We start from the raw sequence: 17,564 nt of genomic DNA, 5'->3' as shown, positions 1-17,564 counted from the left end.
ATCTTGTGATTTTTTTAATTGGGGATTGTTTTTTTGGGGTTTATCAAAAGTGGATTTATTTAATTCTAAAATCATGCACATTAAGACTTTACTAAAATTAGTTTCCATTGAACAACACTTCACAGATATTTATGTAAGTCACACTGCTTTTATACTTTTTCATCATCAGATGGGGTCCAGATCTGTTAAAAACATTGACTTTACTAACTTATGTGTCATGTATGATTTACATGGTTGTATTGTGTTCCTTGTCCCAACGTGAACAACATTAATAGTGTAATTTCCATTAAGACTAACTCATTATATTTGTTTAATTTGATTACAACTGTATTCTTAGAAAGTGTCATTTAAGACGGAATCGGCTCCTTGATTCGGCTCATTTAGGTGGATTATGAGAGCTGACTTGTATTGATTTGTAGGTTTGTTTGTTTGTTTGTATGTTTGCATTTAAATGTCGAATATGAACAATCGCTGGTCACAATTACAATCTTGCGTCAGGTTAAGAAATAAATAGCAATAGCTTTGCTATTTTTGCAATATATGTATATTGCAGTAAAACATATCACATGGCTCGGTTAATTTAAAAGAGCCGAAAGTGTCGGCTCTTTTAAATGAACCGAGCCAAGTGATATGATTGAGGCATATTGCATAGATATTGCATATATTGCATAGTGATATAATTTATATATATATATATATATATATATATATATATATATATATATATATATATATATATATATATATATATATCAGTAAATCAAATTCCTCGTATGTGAAAACATTGCAGTAAATCACATCACTTGGCTCGGTTCATTTAAAAAAAAACAACGAAAGATTCGGCTCTTTAAAATGAACCGCGCCAAGTAATATGATCTACTCTTTTCAGTAAATCATATCACTTGGCTCGGTTCGTTTATAAGAGTCGGCGCTATTAAACGAACCGAACAAGTGATATGATTTACTGAAAAGAGCCGGGTTCACTATCACTACCACAAGCAGAATATGGGGTCAACTGAAAAGATCCCTGAATGTAGACTTTATGGTAAAAGGGTGGGTTTCAAGCCAATGGCCAGAACCTTTTTTGAGTGGCGGTGATTTCAGCCAATAACAGACCCGACTCTGGTATTATTATGATTGGGCGGCCAATAGTCATTAAAGGAATTTTAAAAGGGCGGGTTCTAGTGGCATCTGTGGCGGAACAGATGGCGGCGACGGGCAGCGGATTGCGATACTGGCCGGTGAAGTGGAGGAGGGGATAACAAGAAGGACCCTTAAAAAAAGACTCGGCTTCGAGGAATTGAACATTGAAAGACAAAAAAAGAGAAGTTAGGTGTGATTTCTCGCCGCTGGAAAACTGGGAGTTTGTCCATTCATATGTACTGGAGCGGAAGCGCGGACGCTGAGGCCTCGCGCTGGGACTCGGGGGTCCGGTAACGAGCCCCGACTCTATAACGGACTTTACCGGCTGAAACTGACAGGTTTATGAGCGTATCGTTACATATCGGCTCTATTGACGGATACGAAGCTCAGAACTTGTCTGTGTAGAGAGTTAAAGGGACCGACTAGTGAGTGTAGTGAGTTAAAGGGACCGACTAGCCGCTAGCTCGCATGCTAACTGACCGGTTCAGTAATAATGAGCAGTTAGCTGGCGGAATTAGCGTCTCGGGCTACATCACTAGATGAGTTCGTGACGGTCCATATACATGAAACCGATACGTGGCTGTCAGTTTTTATGGAGCCTTTGATTAGACGGAAGCGGTAGGTGACGTCGTGGTCGGTAGTTAGCTGGATTAAGTGAATTGTGCGCGCGCGCTCCCGTACCGTGTCCGAATGAGTGCGCGCGCAGACGACGCAAACACACACCGGAGCCCCGTTCCTCATGTTGGCTGGTTAGCTTAATAAACAGTGACTGTCTGTCTACTCAGCGAGCACCGAGACCAGTTAATCCTGTGTCTAAGCCCCTTGTCACTGGTCTTTTAGATGCATCACTGAGGACGGTGTGAATTTCACAGGAACTGACTTTTGGTGCTCGGCACTGAGCGCTGTGCATCATGGGAAATACGGTGTCTTGCTGCGTGTCTCCCAGCGGAAGTCCGAAACTCCCGCGGCCCACAGAGCGCCTCGAGGATTACCAGTTACATGCGGACCTGAGTGAAGACACCGGGCCGTACCTGCAGCATATAAGCGACCGGGAACTGCCTGATGGTAGGTACTGATTTAAACCCCCCCCCCCCCCCATACACACATACACACACACACACACAGACCCGGTACTGATTTACCCCCCACAGACCCGGTACTGATTTACCCCCCACAGGCTTGGTACTGATTTACCCCCCACAGACCCGGTACTGATTTACCCCCCACAGGCTTGGTACTGATTTACCTCCCACAGACCCGATACTGATTTACCCCCAACAGGCTTGGTACTCACAGACCCGGTACTGAGTCCCCCCCCACCCCCCACCCCACACAGACCCGGTACTGAGTTTACCCCCGACAGACCCGGTACTGAGTTTACCCCCGACAGACCCTGTACTGAGTTACCCTTAACAGACCCGGTACTGATTTACCCCCGACAGACCAGGTACTGATTTACCCCGACAGACCGCATGTGAAGCATGAGGGACTGCACAATATAGCATTTAGTAATAGCAGTATTGCATAATAAATATACGCTTTCTTTAGAAGTCACTAAATCAATTCCTCACTCAAAACCCAGGACATTAACAGCATACCATTAATGATTTTGCTGAAGTGGCGTTCCTTAAGGGAACAAAGTGACTTCTTTTTCTAAATGACTTCTTTTCATTTCACAAAGATTTTGCACCTGCAGTCAATCCCAGTGGTCCTTTCTTTTCTGAATCACACCATCGGGAGAAAAAACACTTACAGTTGTTGCTTAACTTTGCTAATTGAAAACCGTGTTATATTCTGTCAAGTAATTTATCATTGTCTTTCCACAAGACCTTCCCTCCGTCTCGTAATGGATTGCTGCGTCTTCCTGGGATTTTCCCAGGATCTCACCCCTTGTGTGCATTCCCCTTATCCTTTTCCAATTACTTATTGATTTTGTTTAAAATAATCCTGGATAACATTTTAACCTGTAAAGTAATATAAATGACACATTCATGCCTGCCTTAGTATATGTTCTGGACTCTTCGTATATGTCCTAGTCAGTTGTGTTACCTGCTTTCTCTGACCGCTTCAGGTCATGTTTCAGGTTATGGATGTTCAGCACTCGGCGGTGACTCGAGGCTCGAGGGAGTTCTGTTACTTGACAAAACTAAGACAGAGCTACTGGGAAACATCAGAACGTAGGCTGTTAAAAATCACCTGTAAGATTTATACGGAGACGCATCTTTAGTTTCCTATCGAAGCAGAATTTACAGAGTTTATTTTGCCCTCCGGGGACATCCTGGACAGCCCAAAGGAGCCGGATGCACAGGACGGGTTTTAGCATTGAGCCTAAAGGCACGTTGCCATGTATGCGGCATTGGCTAGTACAGTTGTTGTAGGTCTGTGTGATAAGGACATTCCAGCATGGTCCCATGAGATGGCAAGAAAAGAACAGGAATGTACTGCGAGTTAGCCAAGACTCCTGAATATCTGTGCTATTTCTGCCATTCCAGTGACGTGCTAATGGCTACACCCTCGAACCTCCATCCCTCCCACTTTTGAATAAATACATTAGATGCTACTGGGCATAGAAGGCAAACCCAGAGGCTCACGCTCAGCTACTAAGAATGGATCCGGATCGCTAAGTTTATTTATACGGTCGTCCGGGATTACCATGGTTAAATGGAGAATGCCTGTTAATCAGAGAAGCGTGCCCATACCCAGCATACCTTGCATGTTGAACTCGGGCATCTCTGCATCTGTAGTTTTCCCCCCACACCCCCAAGTTTATTTTTGATTCAGTAGCATTGCGCTCCCAGTTTAGTACGCTCAGCTGTCAGGAGACTGACGCTCTTTGAATGAAGTTGTCTGTGCCAAATACAGCTTAAGCGTGAGATACGTCAGACATCTGAACCAAAAACACGAGTTCTGCCTGTATTTATTAACTTTTCAATTCAATTCAAGTTTATTTGTATAGCACTTTTTACAATAGACATTGTCTCAAGGCAGCTTTACAGAACATAAACATTGAATAATATAAAGAATTAATATAATAAAAAAAATTCAAGATTATTATTAGCTTTCTATAGTTCACAATGCGTATGTATTTATCCCCAATGAGCAAGTCTGAGGTGACTCAGGCAGCAGTGGCAAGGAAAAACTCCCTTAAATTGGTAAAGGAAGAAACCTTGAGAGGAACCAGACTCAAAGTGGAACCCATCCTCATATGGGTGACACTAGATGGTGTGATTATAAATATACAGTCAAACAAATGTTGTATTGGTGTAAGGATCACATGGAGTTCAGATCTCCTCTTTAGTATCACAGAGTCCAACTGGAGCTGGTAGATCTGTAGATGTCTCAGGATTCTCACAGATTCAGCCTCATCTCAGTGGAGGTCCAAAATCTTCATCGCACGGAACACGATCGGAGCTGGTACGATATCTGGATGCCTCGGGATGGGTAGAAAGAGAGAAGCAGTGTAGAGGGATTAACATATCTGCTGTTCATAAAAATGTGCAAGTCTGATGTAATAGTGCACAATATTATGGGATGTATTATGTGTACGCCTGACTAAAGAGATGAGTTTTTAATCTATATTTAAACTGGGAAAGTGTGTCTGAGCTCCGAACGCTATCAGGAAGACTATTCCAGAGTTTGGGAGCTAAATAAGAAAACGCTCTACCACCTTTAGTGGACTTAGATATTATGGGATCTACCAGAAGTCCTGAGTTTTGTTTTAACAACACTGATAAAAAGCCCACAAACTTTTATATCAGTCATTGGAGGCTAGGTTCTGTATTTTTTATTTTTTTGTATTGTGCTCTGCTTACTTTGGTACAGCGGACACCATTAAATACAGGTGTGGATGGGGCAGATGCATTCACGACACATGTGTCTACATTACATCTGTGGCGTGAACTGTAAAGCATCCCAGACAACATCAGAACTTCTCCTAGTCACCCCATTAAAAGAAGTATCCCATGTGGCCATGCTCTTGCTACATGTTGACTAAATGCAAATCAGGTTCGATTTTATTTGATTTATTTTTTTGTCTGGTTGTTGAACGTGCATCATGACTAAATGTGGTTGGCCAAGCAGAAGCTGCACATAATGCTGCACATTCAGATGACTGTATAAGTATAGGTTTTATTTAGAGCTCTATGCACCTGACAGTTTGATTAGAAAATGCCAGCCATTGGCTAATTATAGACTACTGGGGAGGATATCAACCCTGGTACTGACTGATCAAAAGCAGTCTGGCGAAAACACCCGAGACAGACTATTAAGTCTGAACAGGGCTTAAGAGTAAAACTGTGCTCTCCTTATCCAACAAATTCAGGCTAAATATCTGATCTTTCCCAAACCTTTTGTCTTATTTGTCTTTGCAGAAATCAGAAAGTTAGCAAGTAAACACCACACAAGCGCACTAAGCTCGGATGCTAACTCTTCCAGCTGTGCCTCCCAGCATCGTCTCTCAACAATTAATGCGAATCAGTGAGCGTGTTATCAAGTGTCTTCCACTGAAGACGTCTGCTCGCTATTCTTCGACTGGTGAATGTCAGTGAATGTTGTGTTAATAGAGAGCGGAGACTGACCCAAGTATACAAATATGCAGACTTTAAGCTTCTTTAAAGCTTCTTAATGGGTCTTGGTCAGCAAGAGTTTAGCTCTGAAAGAAGAGTACTGAATACTGACAGAATTAATAATGTAGTAGAAAGTATGGAACAGTCCCAAAACCAGGGTGATGTGCTGTAATGGCTCCAGGGTTCTCCCTGTCCTTCCTTCTGGGGGAGTGGGGTCTTGAATAAATGGTCAAATTACTCAAACGTGGCAAAACTATCACAATGATACTACAGGTATGATCACTATGAGTATTATATTATTGACTAATATTTTTGAGTGCAAAGTGAGTCCTAGCAGTAATCTCCACACATCCACCCCCCATTACATGCTCTCTCTCTGTCTCTCTCTCTGTCTCTCTCCCTCTGTCTCTGTCGCTCTCTCACTCTCTCTGTCTCTCTCTGTCTCTGTCGCTCCCTCACTCTCTCTGTCTGTTTGTCTCTCTCTCTCTGTCTGTCTCTGTCTCTCTCTCTGTCTGTCTCTGTCTCTCTCTCGGTCTCTCTCTGTCGCTCTCTCACTCTTACTGTCTGTCTCTCTCTCTCTCTCTGTCCGTCTCTCTCTCTCTCTCTCTCTCTCTGTCGCTCTCTCACTCTCTCTGTCTGTCTGTCTGTCTCTCTCTCTGTCTGTCTCTGTCTCTGTCGCTCGCTGTCTGTCGCTCTGTCTGTCGCTCTCTGTCTGTCTCTTTCTCTCTCTCTCTCTGTCTGTCTCTCTCCCTCTGTCTCTCTCTCTGTCTCTCTCTGTCTCTGTCTCTCTGTCTCCCTCTCTGTATGCACACTTCCTCTGTAGTAGTGTGCAGTGGTTGTTACTCATTGATTAAGATATTAGACTTTTGGACAATTGAGCAAAGCCTTTAACCCTCAACTGCTCAGCCGTATAAATGTAGATCACCTTAGATAAGGATTTCTGCCAAATCTAATGTAAATGTAACTTGATTGTCTCGGATGGATTAGAAGTACACTCGCAATCCTCCCTTATTTCCTGCTAGTTATGGTGTAGGAGGGCTGAAAAGAGTGATAGCACTGTGTTCTGCTTTACTTCCACAATGCCCTCGTTGTGTCGTCCTCCTCCTCCCCTCCGCAGCCCAGCCGGCACGGGCAGCGTTACGGCTGGTTCAGGCTGTATGACGTGCATCAAAACCACTCAGATCTCATTTCATATTTATAAGGCTTCAATTTGGTCTGCAGTATTCATTTATGCGCATCAGGTACAATACTGACAAGCTGTTTAGAATATTACAAACCAACGCAACTGAAGACTTTGTCTCTGTTTCAGAGTAGAAAGCACTGCAACTCTGGTGTTTTTTTATTCCATCTTGTTGTTAAACTCCATTCACATTTGAACAATTTCCTACTTGTGCAAACATGTGATTTGTGCCATGAAATGATTTCAGTGTATTACGTAACATTTACATGATGATCTGACTTTTGCCAAAATTTTATGAAATGATTTTTTTTTTTAATTTAACCTTTTTTCTGTCTTTCTTTTTTCATTTGTTTGTTCAGATCTAGCTTTAGAGTCCAATCCTTCAGACCACGCTCGTGCTAGCACCATCTTCCTCAGCAAGTCGCAAACAGACGGTGAGTCAAGCGTTTCACTCAATTCTGCTTCAGTGATGAATGAACCAAACACAAACCAGTCTCTTTTGATTGTTACCTTCAACTTCATTCATTCTCTTCCTACACTCTGTGCCCTATTTAAAGCTGTTTTACTTCTAATGGTTTAGATTAGATTCAACTTTATTGTCATTACACATGTACAGGTAAAAGGCAACGAAATGCAGTTGAAGTCTAACCAGAGTGCAAGAACAGGAAGTGCAGGATATACAGTGTTTACGTTAAATAAGTTAAATAAAATGGTAGGAGTAAAAATATAAATAAGTTAAATAAAATATAGGAGTAATTTACAGATGTGTGTGTACTATGAACATAATATACAGATGGTTATAACTATGAACTGTAATTAACAGAAGGTATGTGCTATAAACAAAATGTATGGCTTACTATAAACAGATATATACAGAAGGATATGTACTATGAAGATAATATATTGCTGTTACTATAAACAGAAATCAGGTGGATGTATACAATGGGAAGTTAGGCAATGGTGAGCAGCAATGCAAAAAAAAAAAAAGAGCAAGTGTGCAAATGAGCATAGTTTTTGTGTAACAGACCATTAGTGCGATAACGAAGTGTGGGGTGAGAAATGAGCAATGAGTTTACTTGCAAAATCGGATGTTGTGTACTCTACAGGTCACTGAGGAACTCCATGTCTCTCTCTCTCTCTCTCTCTCTCTCTCTCAAATCTGCTCTCCAGCGTAAAAGAGCATTTTTAAAAAATGTTTTATCTGGTTGTCGGTGCAATTTTTTATTTCTTTTCTTTAAATATGATGTTTAACTTTGGTTTGGTTGACGTTTGGAAAACATGCTGATTCTGTGACTTTGATACAACAATGGTAGTTTAGTTTAGGCTTCGGAATCTCACCTCCCATCGTTTTAAACTATAAACACTGGTGTAATTGCGTTACGCAGAACATCTGCACAAGCTCATAGAGAGCAGTCGGAGCTCCACAGCTCACCACATGTGTCTCTGTGGAATAAAAACAATTTCTCATAGTTAATTGAGGTGACAGGCAAAGGGTTAAACTGTGGTGACTGTGTGCTGTTTTTGAGAGTCCAAAAGGAGTCTGGTATGACAATGGTTCTAAAAGTGGGCTCCAACACCGAGGGGGTTTTGAAATAAATCTAGAAATAAATTGTTGTGTGATTGTAGTTTAGTATTAGTATTAAATTGTATATTTAGTAGTCCAAGCCCCAGAGCTTTGAGAAAAATTGCGCTGTGTCTGTAGAAGACATTCAGATATAAGGCGAGAGAATAGTAGGATATCGTCTTACTTTGTTCACTCATTTCCCAAAATAATAAACATGAAAGAAATCTGTACTGTGGGTCTCTGCAAAATGTTTATGAATCATTGCTCTATACTATATCTGTTTAACAAATATAGCAATACAAAATAAAACATTGTGGACTCAACCTTTTTTTTTTTTCCTTTCAGTCCGGGACAAGCGGAAAAGCAACCATATAAACCATGTAAGTTACTCTGTACCATGTTGATAACTCTGTAATCTCCCCATCTACTCAGGTTAAAAGTCTGGGAGTGGTCCTCGGTAGTACTTTATCTTTTGAAAAGCATGTGAACAATATTACTCGGCCTGCGTATCTTCATTTACGGGACATCAGCCGCCTTTGTCCGTCTCTCACCCCAAATTCCGCAGCTGTTCTTGTACATGCTCTAGTTACCTCACGCACTGATTACTGTAACGCTCTTCTCTTTGGGCTACCTAACAAACTCCTTCACAAACTTCAATTAGTCCAGAATTCAGATGCCTGTCTAATTACTAGAACCTCCTCCATTGAGCATATCACTCCAGTTTTCTACCATCTTCACTGGCTTCCTGTTAAATCTTATAGTCTACTCGATATTTTACTTCTCACTTTTAAAGCTCTACATAATTGTGCACCACATCCCGAAGCGTACTCTCCGATCTCCTTCATCTGTTCCCCTTGTACCTTCTGTCCGCTATGGGGTTTAAACAAGTGAGTTTTTAGACATGATTTAAAAGGTCAGACAGTCACTTTCCCTTCCACAATCTATATGAGAAAGTGACTGTCTGACTACTTTTAAATCATGTCTTTAAAACTCAGTTTTAAACTATTTAATGTCAATAATTGTTTGTTGTAATTTTTTATATTGATTTTATCATCACCATTCAACTGTACAGTGTCCTTGAGTGCCCTGAAATGTGCCTTTAAATAAAATGTATTATTATTATTATTATTATTATTATGTAAGTCTGCTCAGAATATTGCAATTCCAGTGTACTCTGAAAGATCCTGTAAGACTGACTGACTTGTTTATTTATTTGTTTGTTTGTTTGTCTCAGGTCTCTCCTGGTCCTCTATCCAAAAAATACAGCTCGTGCTCGACGATATTCATCGACGATAGTACAGTCAGCCAGCCCAACCTGAAAAGCACGTTAAAATGGTGAGTTTATTAACCGCGCCGTCGGCTTTCTCGCCGTTAGCCATCTTTAGCTCTGACGTGGCAGTTACGTCCGATTCCTGTTATGTTGTGTGATAAAACCACCACAGAGATAAATTGCTTTTTCGCTGCATGGCATACAATCCCAATTCCACAGAATATAAAGCAGTTGACTTTATATTAAACACCCCACGTGTTGCTGAACTGATACAATAACAATAACTGAAGCTACATAAAGTGTGCTGGATGTACTGTACTGTAATAGTCACATGGTCACTGCCTTTATTTATTGTGTAATATTTCTCTCTCTCTCTGTCTCCTGTCTCTGCAGTGTTACTCTAGCAATATATTATCATATTAAAAACAGGTACGTCGCTGATCATGAAGCTTTTGTTATGAAATCGTGTTGTATTTTTAAATATCTTAGACAGGGCATGATGTATTAACCTTCCTGGTTTGCACATCTGCAGGGACTCTGACAGATCACTGGATATATTTGATGAGAAGAAGCATCCTCTGTCTGTAAGTGTCCTCTACGGCTCCTGTGAGCCGCTCCAGCGTCCTGGAGACTGACGGACGGTTTCGTCTGTTTGCTCGTAGCGACTGAAAGTTTACTCTTTACCTCAATATGGTGTATATATATAAAGCAGTAGATTGTTACATGTAGTCTGTCACTCAGCTAGAGATCAGATCATCTGATTTACAGGACATTTGCTTTCGTATGAGGTTGTAAGAGAAATGTATGACTTTTTTTTTTGTTTGTTTTATTCTTATTTTAACCAATAGAAGGTTTCAGTATACGAGTTGATCATTTAGTGGTGTTTCTTGTACTGTATGTTGTGACTGAATTCTTTCTGTTTCTAATCACAGAGGGACCAAGTTCCTGATGACTACTCGCGCACAGACCCCGAACACAAACTCATCTACCGATTCGTCAGGACTCTGTTCAGCGCCGCTCAGCTCACCGCAGAGTGCGCCATCGTCACACTGGTAAGAGTGCTAACAACGTGCAGCACCGTACACGTACTGCATTAAACAGTGCAGCGAGTGTAAACAACAGGAAGTGATGATAAGCACATAGTAGCTGAGTAAACGTACTGCAAGTGAAGTAATAGAGAAACAGTAGTACGTGATACGAGGCAGACAATTGGCTTATCACACAAAGTTCTGCAATACACACAGTGTTGTAATATAAAGCCGGAAGTCTGTTTAGTTTCCAGGTTTGTCCGGTAGTCATGTTAGTTCTGTCGTTATGTATGGGGAGGATCTGTAAATCTTTCACTTGACATCAGTGTAGTTGTGGCATCTTTCACGTGATCCATTGCAATTTTGGTTATAAGTAGGTTTTACAGATTTTTTTTTTCTATCGAATGCTTCTGGTGTCCACCAGAGGGCAGCAGATTGTCATTATTAGAGCAGGCCAGCTTTTCTCATTGCAAGAAGAGGCCACAAATTGAATTACCATAAATTTTATATATATATTATAATATATATAATAGTAATTTAATTTTGATTGTACTGGTTCCAGCAGTTACTCACCATGTGTGACACTAATCTGTGTACTGCAGGTGTATTTGGAACGGCTTCTGACGTATGCAGAGTTGGACATCTGTCCATGTAACTGGAAGAGAATTGTCCTGGGTGCCATCTTACTGGCCTCTAAAGTCTGGGATGATCAGGCCGTGTGGAACGTAGACTACTGCCAGATCCTCAAAGACATCACTGTAGAAGACATGTGAGTGTGTGTGTGTGAGTGAGGCGGAGGCACACTGTGAAGTGTGTGTGATCCCATGCACTGTGTAACACTGCTTAGATTTCAGATTAAAAAAATCATGGTGTCACCATGAGTGTAAGTATAAATACAGTATGGTGTGTGTGTGTGGGTCGGTCACCGAGTGCTTGTACTGTACACACACCTACAAGCCTCCCATCATTTTGTGTCATGCAAAAATGTGTGAATCAGATGTACCAGACATTCCTTTTTATTGATCCTTTAACTATTGGCACTCTTTAATGTGGGTAAAAATGAAATTGTTTTAAATTTCCTTTACCAACAATATTCTATAGCATTTCCTTTAACAAATCATCATAAACGTTGCTGTTTGTAAATGACAATATATAAGTAAAAATGATGCCATGACTGTTAAAAGATAAAAAATAATCCAAATTGCTATGTAGCTTTTGTCCAAGTACTCATTCGATTATTATGAATGTATACTTCAGTATTAGCCCGTACACTTTGTTCCCGTGTGTGTGTGTGTGTGTGTGTGTGTGTGTGTGTGTGTGTGTGTGTGTGTGTGTGTGTGTGTGTGTGTGTGTGTGTGTGTGTGTGTGTGTGTGTGTGTGTGTGTGTGTGTGTCCTCGTTCTCCTCTCCTCCATAGCCCTGTGCTCTGTCGACTCTATTTTCATCCTGTCTATTGAAGTTGGCTTTGTGAGTCTCTGTGCCGGTCGGACTCGAGTGCTCTCAGCACCCCTACATAATGGCCCAGGCTCTCGCCCACTCCATTTGTTGCCCCTGGCGACCGGTAGCCCCCTCGCCTTTCTCCCCATATTACCCCGTCTATCTTTTCCCCGAGGCATCCGCGCTGCTGTCTCCACGGCGACAGCCTCACCGCTGTCTCTCAGGAGTGCAGAGATGACGAGAGGAAAGTGCGTGTATGATGATGCAGAACGGGGAGAGATGTTGATAAATTTGCTTTATGGTCTGTAGAGTTTGTCCTGACTGGATGGTTTTAGTGTCAGAAGGAAGTCTTTAAGATCCTGCCCCCTCACAGAAGTGTGATTTAACACATAATGCTTAGCACACAATAAGATGCAGTATAAAACTCCATATAATCCAACTGGCTCTGACACACTGACAAACCATGCAGTAGGTGATTTCATACAAACTCATCGTAGCCAGGAACAACTGATGACGTTCAAACCAAATAAAGAACTGATATTTGAGTAAAAAAGAGCAAATTGACTTTTTTTTTTTACCTTTACCCCAGTCGGCATGTTTAGTAGAAGGAAAATTAAAAAAGTCTCACACACAAAACCTACCTTGATGCAGTAATCTATAGAGGTATATATAAACAGGTTTTGGGTGATTGACAGCATTGTGTGTAAGTAGGAAATTGTTCAATTTAGAGTTGGAGTTTTTTTGTTTGTCTTTTCTAAGAGTATTTCTCTCTCTCATCTGTTAGGAATGAAATGGAAAGGCACTTCCTGGAGCTTCTTCAGTTCAACATCAATGTTCCAGCTAGTGTCTACGCCAAGTATTACTTTGATCTGCGCTCACTGGCAGATGACAACAACCTGAGTTTCCCTCTGGAGCCTCTGAGCAACGAGCGCGCTCAGAAACTCGAGGTAAGGAGCAGTCGGTCTCACTCAATTCAAGCCACCTGTACACTCTCTGTTGTAGTTTTATCTCTCCGTCATTAAGCCGAGTGCACGCTTCTGCTTGTTTCCGGTGCAGGCGATCTCCAGACTGTGTGAAGATAAGTACAAAGATCTGAGCAGATCAGCTATGAGGAGATCCTTCAGCGCCGACAACCTGGTGGGCATCCGCAGATCCAACGCCGTGCTCTCCTAAGACCATGTCGGCTCCGGTTCCCTCGAACCTAACCTCGATCTGTCTCCTTCCTGTCCTGAGATCTCTCACCGAGCCGTCTCCTGCAACAACCAATGATCTGTCTATATAGAAACAAAAACTGACTCAAGACTTTTTTTTTTCTTTCTTTCTTTCTTTTTTTTTTTGCTTACTATGTAGGCTACTAGCTGTGAAATTTGTCAGTTTTTAATGGAAATCAATTGCAGATGGATTATTTTAAATAAACACTAATCATGTAAAGATGTTTGCTGAACAGGTTATTGAAGCTGTACGATTGCATGCTATGTTGTTGTGTGTGCGCTTTTAGATTTTTATATACAGCAATATAACAAACGTGACTAGACTGTTGGTCTACGTAGCTAACAGATTGTGGAGGTTTGGGGTTTAATCAGAAGCCTTGGCAAACGTTCCTACTGTATTAACACGCAGCTCTCCTGCTCTCTGGCAGCAGGGTACAGAAATCTGTAGACGTGTCTGAGAGGAACGCGCTTTACCTTTTCCTGTAGCTTCAGAATTAAAATGAATCTTACAGGAATTATTTTATACACTGTGGCTTTTGGAAGAAGAAAGTCAAAGTACTTGTTCTTAGAAACATCAGTATTAACCACGTGTGTCGGTATTAACCGCGTCCTGCGTGTGTCGGTATTAACCGCGTCCCGCGTGTGTCGGTATTAACCGCGTCCCGCGTGTGTCGGTATTAACCGCGTCCTGCGTGTGTCGGTATTAACCGCGTCCCGCGTGTGTCGGTATTAACCGCGTCCTGCGTGTGACCGAGCCACTGAAAGTAAAAGATTGACGGAAGCGTTCGAGTAAAAAGACAACAATCCTGCGACGTCTGTTTACGGATTGCTCCACAGTTTTATTCTCTACAAATAAGAGAACCAATAAAACACAAACACTCCAGTTTTTCATAAATATCTAAATCTGTTTTTTTTTTTAAAAATCTCAGCAATGAATCAACATTTCGTTTAAGGAAAAAAAAAAAGTATTTACACAAAAAGCCGCAGAGGAGGCTGTGGAAAAGAAATGACCCCGTTACATGATTTACACTTGACGTTAAGCAGCAGGATGCAAACGATGAGAGAAAATGTGGACGTTAAATTAAGTGCATCGCAGCGAAAGAATCCTAAAATTCATGACCAAAACATCACGTTTGAGGGCTTTATAAAGAACAAACGTTTAGGCAGATCTACAAGCGCTTCATACCTCACACATGCACATCCACACACACACAATCATGAAGTATTACAGATTTACACAGGAAAGCCTCAGACAGCACAACTGACCAAGAAGCCTGAAATCCCTGATTACTAAGACAAAGCTATTAGTTGGATGTGAACTGTAAACTGAGATGCATGTGATTTAGGGGGTTAAATAAATCAGGGATGAGGTTTGGACTCGGGTTTTAACGACGTGACAGTGCTCACAAATGACCACTTGGTGGGAGTCGAGCTTAGTGATAAGTGGATCTGAGAAGCGTCTGCATTTCCACACAACCTTCTACAGGTCCTTCAGGAACTGTGTGTTTTCATGCTATTCCCAGATTTCTCTGGAACGTTTCGACATCGTTTCAGCGTGTACCAAATTTATCTTTCAGCTCAGAAGCGGACTGTGCACATATACACAGGCTAGAAATAATCAGTAAACTTCATCGCTCATCTTAGAGATGGAGCCGAGTGTGGTAGAGATACCTGTAGACGCTGTCTACGATGACAGCCTTTTCATTTTCAATTGTTTTCCAGTCTAAATATTTTATACAATTATATACAGGAGGTTTTGTGTCGTTCTAAACTCACCACTGCACCTTATTGTTTACCAGCAAAAACACACTGGACGACTGGTTGTGGAATTTCGAATTAAACAAGGTCTGGGTACATGGTGAAAATGTTCCACCTCTGGTATTTGATTTAAAAAAAAAAGCACAAACAGAGAGCTGGGGCACGGCCTGTAGAACACGGTGTGAAAGGAACAAATATTTACATACACAAATAAATAACATGCCCACAAGAATCATTGTCTTGTAGCTCCTGTGATTTTTTTCCATCATTGTTTGAGCCAGAAGTTCCATCTCCAGTTAATTCCTTAATTGCTGTTCATCCAGTTTTCCAGTCTAAATTCCATGTGATGGTATTTTATCCGCGCACACAGAACCGAAGCGCTCAGGTGCTTAAGGGATGAGCTGGCAGTTTGGTAAGATCCTTCATGTTAAATCCAGGTGGACCTGATTTACTGCTCAGACGTGCGACGGTGGAGCTGATTTGTGGTAGGATCCAGGCGGTGCTGATCCGGCTCGAGCGGTTAGTGCCGTGCTAGCTTCACTGTACATAGAAGAAGCTGAGGCAGGGGGCTTTCTGGCCCTGCACGGGAAGCAGCGGGACACAAACCTCCGCCATGACTCCACTGTCTTTCCTGACCAGATCCATACGCCAGAGGTGATGCCCACCACCAAGCACATGAAGTATTTAAGCATGAAGACTGCGTATTCGGGCCCCAGACCGAGCTGCTGCCGTTCGGTGGGACAGGTACATGCCAGCGCCTGTTCCCACCCGGGCCGGTAGTGCTGCTCATAAACTAAGCAGGCCACCACGATGGTAGCTGGCACGGTGTAAAGCACGGTGAAGAGGCCGATGCGAATCATCAGCTTCTCCAGTTTGTCCGTCTTGGTGCCTCCCTGCTTGATGACGCTACGGATGCGAAAGAGAGACACGAAACCGGCCAGCAGGAAGAGTGTCCCAGAGAAGAGGTAGACTACTAGAGGTGCTAGCACAAAGCCTCGCAAGCTTTCCAGACTCTGGTTGCCCACATAGCAGATTCCAGCGACAGGGTCTCCATCCACAGAGCTGAGGGCCAGAACAGCAATAGACTTGACGCTGGGCACTAGCCATGCTGCCAGGTGAAAGTACTGCGAGTAGCCAGCAATGGCTTCATTTCCCCACTTCATTCCTGCAGCCAAGAACCAGGTGAACGACAGCACCACCCACCAGATGGAGCTGGCCATGCCGAAGAAATAGATGAGCAGAAAGACCAGCGTGCACAGGGCCGGGCCTGTGGTGTCATACAGGATATGCTGCTGGTCACCAGAGCCACCGCATGCCACCCGTTCATGGCCCGCCAGCAAACGTACAATGTAGCCTAGTGACACAAAGAGGTAGCAGGCAGCCAGGAAAATGATGGGCCGCTCAGGGTACTTAAAGCGTTCCATGTCGATAAGGAATGTGGCCACCGTGGTGAGGGTGGAGATGAAGCACAGTACGGACCACAAACCGACCCAGAAGGTTGTAAAAGCACGTTCGTCCTGTGAAAAATAAGGCTGGTGGCAAGGCAGGGCACAGTTGGGCAGTGAGCCTGTGTGCACGTGGTTGTACAACGGATGGGCCTCTTTCTTGATAGGGACCAAAGGCTCACGGCAGCGGCACTCACGGTCACACTTCTGAGCCGTGCCAGACTTAACTGTGGATCGGTGCCTGCTCGAGCCCTTGGGGGTAGGTTTGGGAAACGAGGGAGACAGAGTGGTGGTCTCGCTGTTGTTCTGATCCATACACAGCCGGTCCGGGTCACCCAGCATGGGAAGCTGCTCACAGTTCATACGCTCGGGCCACTCAAAACCATACTGTATCATGAGAGGTGAGCAGCCCTTCTTGGCCCTCTCACAGACAGAACGGCATGGCGGCAAAGGCTTTTTGTAGTCTGGAAGACAGATGGGGGTGTACATGCTGCAAAGGAAAAACAGCAAATCCGGAGAGCAGCGTATCCGAACCAGGGGCCAAAACTGATGCACCTCTAATCCCACTTCCTCCTGTGTGTCATGATTGAACTGGTTGGGCATGTAGGTAAGATTATAGCCAATGCCTTTGCACATGGGTACCGTGATGGGCTCACACACTATGTCCTTGGAGGCGGTGAGAGCCAGTTGTGGCAGCTGTGAGACAAGCAAAGCAAGTAGCCGAAACACCACAGCAGCAGAGGCACGAGGCTTCCCCATAGTCAAATGTCCCTGGACCACAGATTTTATACTCAAATATTAGAGGAGAAAAAAGTGGAATTTCAAACGTTACACTTTTGAGTGTTTTCTCAGCTCAGGACCCTGTTTCTAATTTATTGCTACCCTTCGGAAAGAAGAAATCCCTGAAGGAAACCGTAATTGCTCCAGCAGCATATCCACAGTCCACAGCGTCGTAAATCACAGC

General features: G+C 42.9%; 2 protein-coding genes across 2 annotated transcripts in view; one reads left to right on the top strand and one right to left on the bottom strand.

Moving 5' to 3' along the window:
* Positions 1 to 1,329: 1,329 nt before the first annotated feature.
* ccnyl1 (cyclin Y-like 1) lies at positions 1,330 to 13,617 on the top strand. Its single transcript, XM_027143575.2, has 10 exons — positions 1,330 to 2,208; positions 7,248 to 7,322; positions 8,798 to 8,832; positions 9,687 to 9,787; positions 10,116 to 10,151; positions 10,255 to 10,306; positions 10,655 to 10,774; positions 11,353 to 11,519; positions 12,971 to 13,133; positions 13,243 to 13,617. Exons 1-10 carry the CDS (start codon positions 2,055 to 2,057, stop codon positions 13,357 to 13,359), a joined length of 1,020 nt encoding a protein of 339 aa, XP_026999376.1. The 5' UTR covers positions 1,330 to 2,054; the 3' UTR covers positions 13,360 to 13,617.
* Positions 13,618 to 14,211: 594 nt separating this feature from the next.
* Positions 14,212 to 17,564, bottom strand: part of fzd5 (frizzled class receptor 5) — a 3,899-nt gene continuing 546 nt past the window's right edge. Inside the window, exon 2 of the mRNA XM_027143574.2 lies at positions 14,212 to 17,564. This exon is cut by the window's right edge and continues 70 nt beyond it. Coding sequence (XP_026999375.1) covers positions 15,611 to 17,359 — 1,749 coding nt within the window. The 5' untranslated portion in view covers positions 17,360 to 17,564 and the 3' untranslated portion in view covers positions 14,212 to 15,610.

Source organism: Tachysurus fulvidraco, chromosome 6 (genome assembly GCF_022655615.1).
Source record: "Tachysurus fulvidraco isolate hzauxx_2018 chromosome 6, HZAU_PFXX_2.0, whole genome shotgun sequence".
Lineage (NCBI taxonomy): Eukaryota > Metazoa > Chordata > Actinopteri > Siluriformes > Bagridae > Tachysurus > Tachysurus fulvidraco.
Note: the sequence above shows the minus strand (reverse complement) of the source record. Positions and strands in the feature narration are given on the sequence as shown.

Coding starts and splice junctions, on each gene's coding strand:
- ccnyl1 (XM_027143575.2), top strand. CDS start 2,055: ATGGGAAATACGGTGTCTTGCTGCGTGTCTCCCAGCGGAAGTCCGAAA. Junction 10,307..10,654: donor AGAAGAAGCATCCTCTGTCT/GTAAGTGTCCTC, acceptor TTCTAATCACAG/AGGGACCAAGTTCCTGATGA. Junction 13,134..13,242: donor AGCGCGCTCAGAAACTCGAG/GTAAGGAGCAGT, acceptor TTTCCGGTGCAG/GCGATCTCCAGACTGTGTGA.